General features: G+C 40.5%; 1 protein-coding gene across 1 annotated transcript in view; it reads left to right on the top strand.

Annotated features, from left to right (window-relative positions):
* Nucleotides 1-283: 283 nt before the first annotated feature.
* The window catches only part of LOC133861668 (probable protein S-acyltransferase 19), a 30,287-nt gene continuing 16,592 nt past the window's right edge, over nt 284-13,978 (top strand). Inside the window, exons 1-2 of the mRNA XM_062297453.1 lie at nt 284-771; nt 10,043-10,156. Coding sequence (XP_062153437.1) covers nt 727-771; nt 10,043-10,156 — 159 coding nt within the window. The 5' untranslated portion in view covers nt 284-726. The remainder of the gene's footprint in view (nt 772-10,042; nt 10,157-13,978) is intronic.

Below are 13,978 nucleotides of genomic sequence, written 5' to 3'. Positions count from 1 at the left end.
TGGATTAAAAAAATTTATTGTAAGTTGGTGAAATAAAAGTTGGTTTTATGGCAATCTTTAAAGACGAAGTCGTTTTAATTTGAGAATATTATTATTCTGTACTGAAACTTCTTCTTATTTGTAGTTATTAATATTATTTAAAATTGTTGTTCATTAAAGAATTGGAAAAGAAGAAAAAGCATTAATAATAAAAGTTGGACAGCACAAAAGAAACCGGAACATTAATAACATCCACCTTCTTTTCCACCAAAACATACCTAATATTAACGAACATAATTTCACATATGATCAAATCAGCCTATCAAAACTGTCGAGCGCGTCAACGCTTTTAGGCGTTGGTGTTTGTTTTTGTCATTTCTCTGATTCCTCACCGGTTCCACTTCTTTTCTCATTCTCCTGTCTCTGTCTAGTGTCTACTGGCTGAGCTTCTTTCAGAACTGGGTTTTTCTTTTTTCTTTTTTCTTTTTCATTTATATTTTTCTATTTTTTTTTTTTAGTATAAAACGAAAAAAAAAAAAAAATTTCGTTTTGGAAGTGAGAGTTGAGAGTGAGAGTAATGGAGTGAGAGCTTAAGAGCTAGCATGATAAAAAATTGACATTTTCTTTTGTTGGGTTCTCTTGGGAAAGAATCAGAGAGAGATAAATTTGTTGGGTTCTTTCCCTCTCTTCAGAACTCTTTTTCTTTCTGGTTTGTGTTGCTGAGTGGGTGTGTGTAACGGGGCAGTTATGGTGAGAAAACACGGATGGCAACTACCTGCTCACACTTTTCAGGTATGTGCACACATCAACTCTGTTTAGAAGACTTCGTTTGCTCATTTCTTCATATATCTCTTTGTTTTTTTATTTTTTTATTTTTTTTATTTTTATTAGGGTTTGCTTAAACTACTGATTTCTTGATGTGGGTGTTTACCTGAAATGCTACATATTTAACATATAATCCATTTTTGGTGCGTGGGTTTCACTTTTTGTGTGTTGTGTAGTGCCCAATTTCACGTGAATGGTACACTGCTTTGCCCAGCATTGTTCTATGATGTTCTGAAATCTGAAATCTACGTAATTTTGGTTTTATGAGAAGCTTTTAAGATCATCTATGAGCTATTTTGTTTCCCAAAGTCGCGGAACAGAACTATAATTTCCCCCGAGTTTTTTTTTTTTTTTGTCCTTTTAGAATAAATTTATCAGTTAGACCGGGGTGGACTTGGTCCTTCATTTTCTTTTATGTGTGTTTTTCAATTGTTGGTTTGTAGTGTTCATTATATCTTATTAGCCAATTTTTATTTCTGCTCTCTCAGTGGTAATTTACTCTTAGAAAAAATTGCTTTTAGGATTTGAAGTTAAACTTGTTTGTGCCTTATCTTAGTTCTTTTAATAGCATTGAAATTAACATATACTCTGTTAATTACTGCATTTTTTTGGTCGCCATATCATCCATAGTCACGATAAGAAAGTATAGAAGAGATGGACTTACTATGGACATTTTGTTTAATCCAAACTTTAAAGGGATGGCGAAGAGTGTTGATTTGTTGGGTCCATAAGCAGCTTCTAAGTTTGCTTGGCTTTCCAGAAGTCTCTTGGAACATGTAAAAGACTCCATTTCTTCCTTATGTCTTAAACACATCAATTTGTCTTTGATTCTCTGGATGCTCTTAGCTCATTTTTCTAGCTGAGGATGTTGAATTGATGAGTATACTCAATCAATATGGTTTGATGGACGTGAACACCCCATCAGATGCACTACTTAATGCCATTTTGTCTGGGTTAACTTCCTTCAAACGAATAGGTGCCACAACAATTATAATTTATAGATGCAGGGATTGGGGGGGGGGGGGGGGGGGGGGGGGGGGGGTTTACTTCAACAATCATGATTAAGTCTCCTTTTTCCATTAAGTATATTAGTAACATCCTGATGGGATTCATATGTTATAATGGGCTTTTATGTAGTTAATCAAAGTGGTAAGGGCATTGGTCTTTGTGGTAGTTCCATGAGGTCTAAGGTTCGAATCCCCTTGGGTGCAAATAATTCCTTGGGGCTAGCCTTCCGGCGAAACCGGAGTATTACCCGATTCGTGTGTAGGGGGTGCTTTACATAGGTCCGAGGTTTACCTAACAGGGGTAGATACACGAAGTGGCCTTGCCTTGGAGGGGTTCCTCGTCATCAAAAAAGAACAATGTAGTTAATCAAGGTCCAATCTAGACCCACCAATCATAGCAAAAAAATCTTGGCCACTTCCCTCGAGACCTCGCTGATGAAATTGAAATTCCTTTCTGATGCCTCTTAACATATGCTGGTCCAATATATGAGAAGATTTATATCTTATACATAGCCTTGATTATTCAAGTCCAGAGAATGTCCTGGCAGTTATAAGTTCCCAGCATCTTTTACAAGCATCATGTTGCTGGGTCTTATTTTGCAGATACCAAAACTTCTAGTAGATTATGCTTTTTATTTTTGATAATTAAGAACTTCCTGTATATTAGCTTGTGTAAAGAGTTTCTTGCTCCTGGAGTTTCATTGCGGACAAAGATTGATGCCTTGTAAATTAGATTATGGTTATAAAGTGGAAGCCAGGAAGGTGATTGGTTTGCTTTGTCTATTCCAGGATAGCAAAAGCTTTTTTTTTTTTTTTTTTTTTCTTTGTCTCTTTCGAATACCTATCTCCACATATCTTTGAATTATTATTCCCATCACCATCTGTTGTTTCCTTTTTCTCTCTGTATGTCTCATCACTAAAAGGTAAAAGAAATCAGAAGAATTTATTATCAGATTGCTCATCCAACTTGCTTGACAAGTGCCAGATTGCGAGTTTCAAGTCACATCATTTGTCTTTTGTTTTCTTCTATTATGTCCACATGTTAATAGAAAACTTAGAAATATATCAGATCCACCTCTTTTAACTTCCATTGACGGAGTTTCTGCTCATTATTTTCCTATTGACTTCTTGCATTTCACACATTTTATCAAATTCAAAGGTCCAAGAATGCTCCTTATATTACTTTATAAAACTGTTAATTGTATTTAGTAAGGTGGAAAACCATGGAAGAGCTCTCATCAACCAGGCAAATTACCCAAAATAAGCAGGTTAGTGTTAAGCGATATGGTACAAGGGATAAGGTGTGAATAGCTTGGATATTCCTATTTGTTACTGGGTGGTGTTGCGTTAGGACCCTAGCTTTCAGTTTTTGTCCTTTTTTGGAGGTAAAGACAGTGGACTTGAGTCCTCAATTTAATGATACTGTCTTGTTCCTCCGGTTCCAATAATTTGTGGTTTTCAGGCCTTAAATGGTTATAGCAAGGGCATATGGTTTTTGTGACAGCTGTTTGTCTCAATGGTTAACTGGATTGAGAAAATTTAAAAGAACTTTTTGTGGGGTGGAGTTGGTGACGGATTTAAGTTTCATTTAGTTAATTGGTTGAAGATTACTTCGTTGTCCTCTGGAGGTTTGGGAGTTAGAAATTTGGTTCAGTTTAACCAAGCTCTTATGGGAAAATGGTTATAGCAATATGCTACTGAGAGGGAGGCTTTATGGAGGTTAGCGGTGGAAACTAAATATGATAGTTTGATGGGAGGTTGGTGCTCTAAGGAGATAGTTGGGTCCTTTGGAGTGGGAGCGGGGAAATATATTAGGAGGGGGTGAGTAGCTTTTTCTAGATTTGTTAGATATGAGGTGGGTAATGGATAAAAAAGTTAGGTTTTGGCATGATTTGTGGTGTGTGGACCAGCCCTTGAAAGTTACCTTTTTTTTCTTTTTTTTTTTTTTTTTTTTTTTTTTTTTTTTCCGAATTATTTAGTATTGCACAATGTTAGTAGGCATGGGTTATTTTTTCATACTTTGTATCTATGGACAACATTTTTTGTTTCTCCTTTGGTGATTAGCTATCAGGATTTCCTTGTTCTCTTTTCTCCTTCTAATTAAGTGTTTTCTCATTTATAATTCCTGTGTATTTGAGGGTGCCTTACTTTTTTTTTTTTATGATATCTTGATTACTTTAAAAAAAAGGAAAAAGTAGGCATGGGTGGCATATTATGTGCAGTTCTCTAATGGAAATCTTCAGTAGAATATAGCATTTGCTAGACTAGTGCAATATTGGGAGGTGGAATTTGTAACATCTTTCTTTCATCTTTTGTACTTTATCAACCTGATAGAAGGAGATGATAAAATATGTTGGATTCCCTCCAAAAGACAAAAGTTTGACGTAAGATCTTATATGCGTTGTCCATTCTGGTAGGATCCTCATTTCCTTGAAAGAGTGGCATTTGGAGAGGTAAGGTTCCTTCAAGAGTGGCTTTTTGTGTGGATGATAGCTTTAGGAGGGATTTTAACTTTGGATAACTTGAGGAAGAGGAGAGTCATGGTGGTAAACTGGTGTTGTAATAAGGCCGGTCGTTACCTTGAGGTGGCTACCTACGCTGAGGGTGGTCGTAAAGGGGTTATTTGACTCGCTGAAGGCCGCGAAGGATGGGACTAGTCTCGGGTTGTGGGTGAGTTGCGGAAGATGCTTACTTTTCTCAGATCAAAGGCTCGGTTGTTGGTTTCTGAGGCGTCTACATCGAAGGGGATTAAGAAGGGGGGTGTCTCGTCCAGTCGTCTGGGTGGGGTTTCTTGATCTTTTGCGGAAGTGGTTTGGGGGGAAGCTGTTTCTCATGTCAAGCATCCTGGGCTGTGGGCTTCGAAGTTAGAGCTGCGTGGGTTGGATGTGCTTTCGGAGCCATGGTGTAGGGTGGTCGAAGACGGGAGAATGGCGGTGGATTGCTATGCTTTGGAGGAGCAATCACACGTGTCGATGGAGAAGAAGAGGAATCCAATCTGCTTCCATGGTGGCTGCGAGGCTCGGAAGAAGAAGCTAAGGTTTTCTCATTTGTGGAAGAAGCTTCTAGAGTGGCTTTGGGCTGCTTTGGACTGGGTTTCAACTTCCGGGTTAATGTGGGCTGGTCTGGGTCTGAAGCCCAAGTGTGGCAACCGGGCTGGGACTAAAGCCCAAGCGTGGCAACCGGGCTGGGACTAAAGCCTTGGTGAAGAAAATTTCTGCAGGCCTTGGGTCTTCAATGGTCTTTGATCCTGGTTTTCTGGGTTTGGAACCCAGTTTCGTTCATACTCAGCTAGAGACGTCATTGGTTGCTTTCCTGTCCGCCTCTGGGGACTTTGACTCTAGGTTCTCTTCCCCCCCCGCGGTCACTAGAAATGCTGTCTTCGTCGCCTTTGGTAGCTTCTACCAGGTCTGAGGTAAGTAATGTTGTTGGGTCTTTATCTTTGGTTACCTCTTCTTTGGTCGTTGCTTGTTCGGTTCTCTTTGACAGGCTGCCTTTGCAAGTTTCCTCTTCTCCACTGTCTTGCATCACCTCCTCTTAGTCTTTTTCTGGGGGTGGTTGAGTTGGGTAAGAGGTTGCGTTCCTCTTTTGTTGTGTTGCCGAACTCTAAGCTGTTCCAGAAGTATTACTGGAAGGCTAGGGAAGCTAGAAAAGTTCATATGGAGGAGAATTTTTTTGCTGCTTCTATGGAAGCTTTGAGGCCAGTTGCTCAAGTGGCAGGGCCTCTTTCTCTGCTTCCGCCTATCAGTGATATAGCCGAGAAAGTAGTTGTTGCGCTTCTAGTACAGGATTCCACTGGTGTGGCAGGTTCTGTGAAGGATAGGGTTAAGTCTCTCTCTCCGATGAGGGGTTTCCTTCGGCGGGGGTTTCTCAATCCGAGCCCGGTTGTGTAAGTTGCTCCAGTTGTTAAGGAAGGTGCGTCTTCTCTGGGTTCTCATACCGCCATTAAGGGATCGGATTTCAGGGTGAATGGTTTGACCCAATCCCAAAAATGGCTAGTAGGTTTTGATATGCATGGAGAGGTGTTTGCGTGGGAGCAGGGCAACGAGGTATGGGATGGGGAGGATGGCAATTCCCCTTACCCTTTGGGTGTTTTATTTCTTGATTTGGCCTTGGATTGGGAGTTGGATAGTGTGGAGGATTTTGATCTGTCCTTGGCGATTTGGAAGCCATTGAAGAGGGCTACCATCGGGAAGTTAAGGCAGCGCGTCCTAACACCAAAGGTAGGAGGGAAGTTTTGAATTTGGTAAGCTCCATGAACTATGGTGATTCTAGCGCATCCTCCTGACTTAGGAAAGGCAAAGCGCACATGGTGTAGGGTTTGGGTCTTTCGAAGGTTTTGGGTTTGAGGGATTGTGTTTTTGAGGGTTGGGTTTTCTTTCTTGTTGTAGGCTGCTTTGTTGTTCCTATGTATTCTTCCTATGTACTTTAGGGCGCCTTACGCTTTTTTAATAAAACTTTTATTACTTGACAAAAAATAAAATAAAATGGTGTTGGTGAAACAATGGTGGGATTCTTACTCGTTCCAAGGTTCGTCTAGCTTTGTTCTAGCGTGTAAGCTGAAGGCTTTGAAGCAGGATTTGAAGAAATGGAACGATGAGGTGTTTGGCAACATAGAGCATAACAAGAGGAAGCTGACTGAAGGTATTCAGGCTTTCGATGCTATTGAAGAAAGAAGGGCATTAGGGGAAGAAGAGATCTTGAGAAAGGCTGAGACTGTTAGGGAGCTAGAGAAGTGTGCTCTTTTGGAGGAGGTGAGTTGGAGGCAGAAATCTAGGATGTTGTGGTTAAAGGAAGGGGATAAGTGCACTAAATTCTTTCATTCTATAGCCAATTCCAATAGAAGGTACAATTCTCTGAACTCCTTAGTGATAGGGGACTCTATATCCTCTGATCAGTCAGAAATCGGTGTGCACATCGTCAAGTTCTATAAGAAGCTGTTTACGGAGCAGTGCAGGTGGAGGCCTTCGGTTGAGGGTATATCCTTTGATTCTATTCTAGAGTCTGAGGCCAGTTGGATGGAGAGAGCTTTTGAGGAGGAGGAGGTCAGGAATGTAGTTTCAGCAATGGAAGGAGATAAGGCGCCAGGTCCTGATGGCTTTTCTATGGCCTTCTTCAAAGAGTGTTGGGATGTTTTGAGGGGGGACATTATGGATGTGTTTCAGGAGTTTTTTATCGGGGGTTCTTTCGAAAAGAGCCTCAATACTTCGTTCATTTCTCTTATTCCGAAGATTCCAGGTGCTAACGATTTAAAAGACTTTCGACCTATTAGTCTTGTGGGTGGTGTTTACAAAATCATTGCCAAAGTTCTTGCAAATAGGCTTAAGACGGTTCTGGAAAAGGTTATTTCTAAATCTCAAAGCGCCTTTGTCAAGGGGAGACAAATTTTGGACCCAATACTTATTGCTAATGAATGTCTGGATAGTAGATTAAGATCTGGAGAGCCTGGAGTCATGTGCAAAATGGATTTGGAAAAAGCTTATGATCATGTCAATTGGGATTTTCTCTTGTTTGTATTGAGGAGATGTGGATTTGGAGAAAAATGGTGCTCTTGGATAAAACATTGTATATCCTCTGTGAGATTTTCAGTGATGGTTAATGGCTCTCCCAATGGATTTTTCAGCAGTTCACGTGGATTGAGACAAGGGGATCCTCTCTCACCCTTGTTATTTGTTTTTGTGATGGAGGCATTGAGTCGAATGATTTCAGCTGCGGTAGGGGGGGGCTTACTCGAAGGATTTAGTGTGGGTAATGTTTCATTCTCACACTTGTTATTTGCAGATGATACTTTGATTTTTTGCAATGCTCGCCATGCTCAGTTGCGTTATCTTAGAAGCCTCTTTCTTCTATTTGAAGCTGCTTCGGGCTTGAAGGTTAATTTGGCCAAGTCAGCTTTAATCCCTGTGGGAGACGTAGTTCAAGTGGAAGGTCTTGCCGATATTCTAGGGTGTGGGGTTGCTAATCTACCGGTGAAGTATCTAGGCCTTCCGTTGGGGGCTTCCTACAAATCTATTCATATCTGGGATGGTGTTATTGAGAAGGTTGAACGTCGGTTGGCCAGCTGGAAAAGGTTATACCTTTCCAAGGGAGGTAGAGTTACCCTAATCAAGAGTACTCTTTCCAACTTGCCCACGTATTTTTTGTCTCTTTTTCCTATCCCGGCAAGTGTAGGTGCTCGTATTGAGAAGCTACAACGAGACTTCCTTTGGGGAGGAATTGGTGATGAGTTCAAGTATCATTTGGTGAAATGGTCTAAAGTGTGCACTCCAGTTTCAGAAGGCGGGTTGGGTATTAGAAATCTGGTGGTGTTTAACAAGGCTCTATTAGGCAAATGGCTGTGGCGTTATGGGATTGAGAGGGATGCTTGGTGGAGAATAGCGGTGGATTCCAAGTTTGGAAGTCTATGGGGAGGTTGGTGCTCCCTAGAGCCTACATGTACTTTTGGGGTGGGGTTATGGAAGAACATCAGGAAAGGGTGGGAGAATTTTGTAGGATTCTCTAGATTTGAGGTGGGAGGTGGGGCTAGAACAAAATTTTGGCATGATTTGTGGTGTGGGAACTCAACTCTTAAGGAAGCTTTTCCTGTGTTATTTGGAATTGCTCGTGCGAAGGATGCTTCAGTTGCGGATAATGTGGAGCCTGTGGGGGGCTTCAATCAGTGGAGAGTGTGCTTTTTTAGAGAAGCGCATGATTGGGAAGTGGATACCTTTGCTGCGTTTTTCCAGGTATTGCACTCGGTCAGTCTTAATAGAGGCAGTGAAGACAAATTGTGGTGGACCCCTTCCAAAAAAGGTTTGTTCAAGGTAGGGTCTTTCTTTAGCTCTCTGACTTGCGATGTGAGAAGTCACTTTCCGTGGAAGAGTGTATGGCAGACTCAGGCTCCTCCGCGGGCGGCTTTTTTCGCTTGGTCTGCGGCTCTAGGCAAGATCCTAACGGGGGATAACCTCAGGAAGAGGCATATCATTGTGGTGGATAGATGTTGCATGTGTAAGAGAAGCGGGGAATCAGTGGATCACCTTCTCCTTCACTGCGATGTTGCATACGCTATGTGGAGTGCTATTTTTTCTCGTTTTGGGCTGTCTTGGGTTATGCCTTTAAGAGTCCTTGACTTGTTTGAGTGTTGGTGGACGGCTGGGAGGCAAAGGAGTGCTGTTATCTGGAAGATGGTGCCAACATGCATTCTCTGGTGTGTTTGGAAGGAAAGAAATGATAGGTGTTTTGAGGACTTGGAGAGATCATTGGAGGAAATTTTAGCTTCTTTTTTTCATACTTTGTATCTTTGGACGGTGGCTTTTGTGTCACCGTTGTCGTTTACCTTTGATGAATTTCTTGTTCGTTTTTCTCTTTCTAGCTAGGTGCGTTCTCTTGTATACTGCCGGTGTATTGAGGGGCGCCTTACGCTTTTAATAAGACCTACTTATTACCTATCAAAAAAAAAGGAGTGGGGAGTTCATAGATCATCTTCTTCCTCATTGTGAGATGACAAGAGAGTTATGGGTTGCGCTTTTCCGCCTTTTTAGGGTAGAGTGGATAATGCCTAGAAAGGTGATTGACGTGTTGAATAGTTGGAGAGGTCTAGTGGGAAGGCGAAACATATTAGATGTTTGGAGGGTGGCTCATTTGTGCTTAATGTGGTGTATTTGGAGAGAGCGGAATGCAAGGAGCTTTAAAGATTGCAAGAGATCGGTGAAGAACTTAAATCCTTTATGCTCAAACCCCTTTATGCATGGATGGCGGCGTATGGTAGTTTCACAGAATTTTGGACATTTGTTCTTCTTTTTCTCCTTGTAGGGGATCTATCATTTATACTTCTTGTGTACACAGGTTGCTCCCCTCTACACCTTTTAATGAGATTGATTTACTTATCGAAAATTGTCTCAACAGAAGCTGAAGATGGTTGAGGATATGCTAGTGATTGTTATTGTTTTATCATTTGTGCTATTACTATCAATGAATCATCATTGTTGTATCATGACATTTTTGTATTATTGCATGACTATTTATAATTGTAGTGGATGTTTGGGTTAAGGATTCACTTTTGAATACTTATAAAAAAAATGATTCACTGTTGAATAGCTAATGCTTAATGTTTTGCAATTGTGCCTTAACAGTGTCAAGGTGGCATTTCTTATATCCATTTTGTGGACAGTGGGTTTTTTATTTTTATTCCTTTTTTGTTTTAACTACCCATGTATTCTAAAATATTTTCACTATTTTGGTTCTTACTTGGATAGGTTGTTGCAATTACTGTATTCTGCCTGTTAGTGGTCGCATTCTATGCTTTCCTTGCCCCTTTCCTTGGAGGCCGTACTTGGGAGTACATTCTGGTTGCCAGTTACTCTCCAGTGGTATGTGAGTTTATTTAATTTCTTTACATTAATGCTTTTTCTCTCCCCACCACCCCCTTTCCTGGTATGAAAAGCTTCATTGTTTCAGTTTGTACTTTACATTTTCTAAATGGATAAGTGATGCAGCCATGGAATAAGACTTGCTGTCTGTAGACTGATTTTCAGTTTCGACAGCTTAAGAGCTTTTCATGTGTGGAGCCATTATGCAATGTCTAATTGAAGCAAGATCTATATGGTTTCAAAGATTATAGTATAAGTGTATGAGGGTTAAAGCAATTTTTAATTTGAGTCCGAGTTATGTGTGTTTCTATGTGCAGAGGCAGATCTGAAATTTTATAAATTCCTGTGCATAGTTTTATCTTTAAGGCTATTTTCTTATTTATGTTGGTCTAGGTTATTTAAGAAATACTATTAGGAGTCTTTTGTAAGGTTTTTTTGAGTTCTTTTGTTTACTAGTCAAATTAAGAGTTCTATTCCTAATAGGTTAATTAAGGGTCATTATCTATATCAATACGCGTCATTGTTCTCAAAAAATTTGGCGTTGAATAATAAGAAGTGAGCATCTTGGTTTATGGAAGGCATGTGTGCCCTAGTCTTCCTCGTCTCCTCTCTTTCTCTTGGTCGCTGTTCACATCACAGCTTAGAACAACCTTCAATTTTTTTTCCTGTTATTTCTTCCTTTTCAACCCTAAACCACATGCCTTCTCTCACCCCTTTTGAAATTCTTAAACCATAGATTTTTCTCAACCTTTCTGATTGAAACTAACCCTTTCAGTCTTACCTTTAAAACCCTAAGGGGTGTTGGGCAAAATTCTCAAAAACACTTCTTAGTTTTCAAAGACCAAAAAATACTTTTTAGACAATAGTTATCAAAACGAGTTTTCAGACGTGGCCCCCACAGAAAATAATTTGCTATAGTATCCAACTCATGGAGACCATCCAAAAGATCCTTCTTATGCTTCCCTACGTTACCAAAAACCTCCTCATTCTATTTTTTCAAATCCGATTTCATGGCTTTCAACTTGCGCGCCAGCACATAACTAGGAGATCCTTGAAAACTGTAGGACATCCATCATGTTTTCTCCCGCTCCACAAAGCCCTCTGACTTCAACCACATATTTTTCAAACTTAAAGTACATACTGCCCTTACTCGACACAACACAATCCAACATCAAAGGAAAATGATCCGCCAGGATTCTAGGGAGTCTCCTTTGAGAGACATCAGGCAATTGTTCTTCCCACTCCGGAGATAGAAGAAACCTATCAATTCTAGACCACGACTGAGAATCACGATTATTAGACCAAGTAAAATTTCCACCTACGAGAGGGATGTCCATGAGGTCCTGATCAAAACCGAATTCCAAAAGGTTCAACATAGCTGGAGATTGTTTGGAGTCGCTTAATCTTTCACACGAATAATGAACAACATTAGAATCACCACCAATACTTCGCACACCTCCCACTAACTCATAAGACCAACCAACTCGTCCCAAAGTAATTTCCTATTGTTAAAAGAGTTATTAGGGTTGTGGGTATTTTGGTCATTGTTATATTTCACAAAACCTATATAATAAGATGTGTTAGGTAGGCTACAGAATAGTAACGAGGCTCCACCTTTTCTCTAAACCTTTCATGCAAACTGCAACATGGTATCAGAGCGTGTTTAGGATCCTTGTCTAAACCCCTTTTTTGTAGTCTTGGTTTTCCTCTCTATTTTTTGTTGAACTTAACGTCTTGTTGAGTCTCCCTTGGTGTCAACACCGTAGAGCCCACATGAGCAGTGCTGTGATAAAGATCTAATAGAGTAATACATTGTGACCGGGAAAATCTCCGATGTGAAAGAAAAAAAAGAAGAAAAAAATCGATTTTGTTTGTTCTTTAGAGGTGTTAGATCAGCTTTGGTGGTGTAGTTTGGTTCTGTGACGTTTTTCAGTGCTTTTGTGGTGTCTCTCAGTAGTTTTTCAGTTTTCATGGTTGGCGGTATTCTCTGTGGTGCTTGGTGGTTTTCCGGTGAAATCTGGCAATTATTGGTGGTTTTCTTGGTTTCCGGCGGCTTTTGTGGTGTTTAATGGTGGTTTTTGTGTTCTCCGGCTGCTATTGTGGTGTTTATCGGTGGTTTTTTGTGCTCCGACGACCCTTTGTGACTGGTTCAGCTCTCTTTCGGCCAATCCAACACCTTTTCAGCCGGTTCAGTATCTTCTTTGGCTGATTCAGTGCATTTTTGTCTGGTTCAACGTGTTTTCTGACCAGTTCAGTGGCTTTCTTTCTGATTCAAAGCATATTCTGACCGGTTCAGAGCATATTTAGACCGGTTTATACACCCGCAAAAGCCCATTCAAAATTATCAATAACAATTCTATGAGAACACAACTGAAAAATTTCCCCACACAATTCTCAATCTTCTCTTCCGCCTGCCTATCCCACATTAATAAAATCCTTCCTGAAGCCCCTCTCGACCCCAAGTAGGACTAGTCCACATGTTACAAACCCCATAAATTACACACCACATCCTTAGAAATATAATCAATTTTGTTTCTTTTAAACAAATAATAATATCCACCTTCCAATCTCTAAAAGAAGACCTCTAATCCTCAACCTTGTATCTCTCTCATTCAACCGTCTCACATTCCATGATACAATATCATAGGTTTCATAAGGAACAATTAGAACCCCCTCCACTTTATGTCATAATTAACTGAACAAATCAATCTCTTTAATTCACTGTTACCTCAGTTGGCTGATTTAAAACTTGGATCTGGAACACTAGCCGAGCCGTTCTGATGTTGACTTGCTTTATTGTTGTAAACAGAGCCATCATTTGATCCTCAAGGCCCTCACATGACAAAATTTTCACCCTCTCAACCACCAAATTTGAAGTCACCGAATAAGGCACTCCTTGTTCCTCACCCACAAGAAGTGGATGGACTATCATCGACTCACTTCCCATAACCTCCTCATCAGGATAAGTCACCACTACTATAGAAGGATAATTAACATCCCCACAAGAGGAAAACAAACTGTTTTTAAACTCATCTCCATTCAAATAGTTTGCTTGCACAACCTTTAAATTCTGACCCTATATACACCCCTCCCCTATTTCAATCTCCAATGGAACCAGGGAGTCACAGAACAACAATTCAAAAGAGGACATCTATCCCCTTCTCATTCTAATGCTCGTTGCAGAAACTGATCACCCACCTTAATTTTCTCAATGAAGTACCCTCTGTATTGAAGAACAACTTGAAGACATGCCCACAACCAAAGGCCCATTAACCCGCAACATTGACCCTTCATTAATAATTCTTGAACCAACATCAGAGTCGAAGCCTGAAGAACTCCCCTGTATAAAAAACCCACTCTCCTTCCATAAAATTCCCTCATCACCGGTATGCAAGTTTCCTCTAGTCTTGTTTGTATAAGGGCCACAAGTTCCGGTTGCTTCTGCTGTCTTTGATTGAGCGATCACCAAACTTGACGCCCCGTCATCACATTCCACTTGAACTACAGTACTTGCTGTAGCTTACCAAGGTACTGCCGGAGGAGCGTTTGTCCTTCACTCTCCATTTAGCAATTACTGTCAGTTTAACCCGCCTTTGCTAAACCGCCCCACCTTTCGAGCCTGAACCCTCAATGTTCTTTGAAAAAATCTGGGCTTCAGCACTTTCACCCAAGTCACCCTCGCGGTACGTGGTTATTTTCCTTTTCACCATTGGGCTTCTTCCAATCCGGCCTATCAAACTTGTTTAAACATAAGCCTACATGTTTTTTGATAAGTAATTCAAATATCATTAAAAGCGAAAAGCAAAAAGCGCTGCTTAGGTA

Source organism: Alnus glutinosa, chromosome 2, assembly GCF_958979055.1.
Source record: "Alnus glutinosa chromosome 2, dhAlnGlut1.1, whole genome shotgun sequence".
NCBI lineage: Eukaryota > Viridiplantae > Streptophyta > Magnoliopsida > Fagales > Betulaceae > Alnus > Alnus glutinosa.
Note: the sequence above shows the minus strand (reverse complement) of the source record. Positions and strands in the feature narration are given on the sequence as shown.